The following is a 3,345-nucleotide window of genomic DNA, read 5'->3' as shown; positions in this document are numbered from 1 at the left end:
TAATACAATTACTATAGTTTCAATTCAACTGGGAAGGAAGGACAAGAACAGTTTTTAGAAATCCGGTTCCTGATTCACAATCAAAGCCACAATATCGAATCAATTAGCTATAAATTGGGGATGTAAAGTTGAGCTAGAAGCAACATCTTCCCATTCTAAGTTCTCCCACCATTCCCTACTACAGTACACTATTGGTAAATCTGACAAACCATATCCTGTAGATGGTAACTTCCTCAGCTGTGGACAATCAATATGAGCTAATGTTTGCAGTTTAGGGAAAGATATTGCCACTTTAGATATACTTCTCAATCTAGGGAGGCCTCTAAAAGATATAGTCTGAAGCCTAGGAAATTGTAGCTCCAATGCTCCTTCTGTTGCATCACTTTCTCCTATAATCTCTTCCATTTCATCACAATAAAACAGATACATTTTCTCAAGCCTCGGGAGTTGGATGATCCAGGAGACGTTCTTCAACTTGTGGCAGTACCATATATTGATAAAGCGGAGATTTCTGTGAGATTTTGGCGATACAGAGTTCCTCCAGATGGTGGTCAAGTTGGGGAGGTTATGTAATGATAGAACCTCAAGGCTTGGAAGCCAATCCTTTCCACTTTCACAACCTATGTCTATCTCTTTTAAAGTGGTGCAGTCATAGATGTTTAGTCGTCTTAATCTTTCACCACCACCATATTCAGTGGCTACCATCAGATAAACTAATCCTTCGCATCCTTTGATAAAAAGATACTCAATACAGTCTAGTATATGGTAGAAGTTAGATAGCTTCATCAATGCAGAAAATTCAGTCATTGTAATCCCAAGAGCAGTTAGGTGTGTCAACTCTTGCAGGTCCAGAAATTTGATCTGCCTTTCAACCTCACAATGTGATATTTCCCATTCCCCATAACTGTAATACATATTTAGGACCCTCAGGTTTCGAAGTCCTAATATTGCCTCCCTAGGGATTTTTTTCAGTGAATCAGTTCGTTGCAAATCCAAGTGCCTTAACTTTGATAGATGTCCTAACTCTTGTGGGAGTGCAGCTATCTTGGTCCTTGATAAATCAAGATAACGTAATTCAACTAGTTGACCAACACTCGCTGGGAGTTCTCTGATGCTCGTTACTGATAAGTCAAGTACCTTAAGAGTTGGCATATGTTGCAAAAAATCATTAGAGATTTTGCTCAAACTACGATTCCAATGGAGCAACAAGGTTGACAAGTTAGGACAGACAAGCCCTGCTGATAGGGTGGTTATCTCATTACCCAGCAACGAAGCCCTCTCTACCTTATCCCATTTTTCGACACTTGGTAATTCTAGTAGTCCATTGCAACCTTGTACCACAGCCTTCTCCACGTTCTGACCTCTGTTAGATGCGATCCATAAGGCAAAGCTACGTACAATGTCATGCATCTTTATCTGGGTGTCATCTTCGCCAGTTTCTAGCAAGCACGTAACCTTCAAAGAACCAATGATCGCGTGCCCCTTGTTATGAAGGCTATATACATTCGAACCATCTAAAAATCCTTCCCCAATCCAATAATCTATAAGCTGCTCTTTCTCAAGAGGATAGTCCTCAGGAAACAATGCACAATACAAGAAACACATCTTCAATGTATCATCTTGCAGACTGTCGTAACTAAACTTTAATATTGTAAAAACATCCTCCATACCTCGGATTTCTGATGCAGCATTGCTGAGTACTTCAACTACATGCTCCCATTCCTTTTCTGTCTTCATGTTCGCCATAGCCCTTCCGACAGTTATAAGGGCAAGTGGCAGACCCCCACATCTTTTAACAATTGCTTCAGCATGAGGCTTTATATGATCTGAATTCACAACATCCATCCCTCCCGCCTTCTCACTGAACAGGCACCATGAATACTCTTCACTCAAGAAGTCAACTTTTAGCTTCTTATTTGCATCCATGTCACTGCAAACATCTTCAGAGCACGCTGTGAATACCACTTTGCATTTATTTCTCTCATCAGGCAAAGGTATTCCTATATTTTCAAGATCCAGTCTTCGCCACACATCATCAAGCAGGAGTAAGAACTTAATCCTCCTCAAAAAGTTATATATCCTCGAAGTAAGCATCTCCTGGCTTTCTGCAGCATCCACAGACAAACCCAACCTTGAGATAAGAACGCGTTGTATCCTTTCCTGATTAAAATCCTTAGAAACTGTCACCCATATCACCGCCTCAAATTCATTCGTTCTTGATATATACTCATTGTTAATCTTCTTCAAGAGCGTTGTCTTCCCTACTCCACCCAAACCATAAATTCCTATCATTTGAGCTTCATCATCTGCAATGGTTTCAAGTGCCACTACCATTGCTGCATTCAAGCCTACAGTAGGCACACACGGTTTCGGATCAATACGCAGCAAGTCCCGCACAGCCACATCCAAGCTGGCCTTTTTGGTGATCAGGTCACTGATTTCTCTTTCCTTCTGCAGGGCTTTCTTGCTGAGCCTGTATCTAGAAGAACAACTTGGTTTTTTGCAGCACATCCCTTGCTGCATTATTGGTTGTGCAAGGATCAAATGTGCTTCAGCTTCTGTTTTCTCCACATTATCTAGCCATCCTTTTACTTGTTTAGTGCTCATCAATCCACCTAACTCGGCTTGCTCGATCTCTTTCTTCAAGTCATCTCTTTTATCCTTGAGCTCCTCAAGTTTAATCACCATTTCTTGAATTCTCTGGTTGAAATTTTTTACATGATCTACCCTTTTAGCTATTGATGAGTATAAACTTTCACTAAAGCTCATTAAAGGTGCCACAACATTTTCCATTTCTAGACTGTTAGAAATCACAAAGATAAAAAATGGAGGATAAGCTTTTGTATTGACTTTCAGTCGATCTCATACCCTCCAGTAGGAAGTAATACAACTGGGTGATGAGAAAAATTCTGTCCAGTTATTGATGATTGTGATGCTCTTAACATTAAATTTGACAAAGTCAATTAGTCCTTTAATCTAAAAGAGGCAATGGTAATGTGAAAACTTTCCAGGCTGTGTTGATGATTGTAAATTGTAATGGTCTTAGGGTCAAACAGTGATAGATTCTACTAGCCATTAAGTCTAGAAGGTACTTGGAAAATGGAAACTGATGTCTTATCTTATCGCTTACCTCTTAAAAGTTATTAATTATGTCTCACTAGTCTTTTATATATGCACTTGATGTGTGCGAAATTTTTTTAAATTTTGGAGAATTGTAATTTTAGTTTTTTAGTTTAACTTACATTTATGACTTTTTTTTGGTTGTTGAAAGATTTAACAATTGGATAAATTATTTCTAGTTGGCAGTATAATTGTAGGAGAGGGTAGGCATTGTACTCCTTTCTT

The 3,345-nt window shown here is 39.1% G+C and overlaps 1 protein-coding gene across 1 annotated transcript; it reads right to left on the bottom strand.

Moving 5' to 3' along the window:
• On the bottom strand, positions 1-3,032 carry LOC104909055 (disease resistance protein RPS2). The gene has a single exon (XM_010698237.4). It carries the CDS (start codon positions 2,791-2,793, stop codon positions 100-102), a length of 2,694 nt encoding a protein of 897 aa, XP_010696539.1. The 5' UTR covers positions 2,794-3,032; the 3' UTR covers positions 1-99.
• Between the last annotated feature and the right edge of the window lie 313 nt (positions 3,033-3,345).

This window comes from Beta vulgaris, chromosome 8 (genome assembly GCF_026745355.1).
Source record: "Beta vulgaris subsp. vulgaris cultivar EL10 chromosome 8, EL10.2, whole genome shotgun sequence".
Taxonomy (NCBI): Eukaryota; Viridiplantae; Streptophyta; class Magnoliopsida; order Caryophyllales; family Amaranthaceae; genus Beta; species Beta vulgaris.
The sequence above is the reverse complement of the archived record's forward strand: the minus strand, read 5'-3'. Positions and strand labels throughout refer to the sequence as shown.

Bases quoted from the DNA above. Each gene is read 5' to 3' on its own strand.
- LOC104909055 (XM_010698237.4), bottom strand. From the start codon at position 2,793: ATGGAAAATGTTGTGGCACCTTTAATGAGCTTTAGTGAAAGTTTATAC.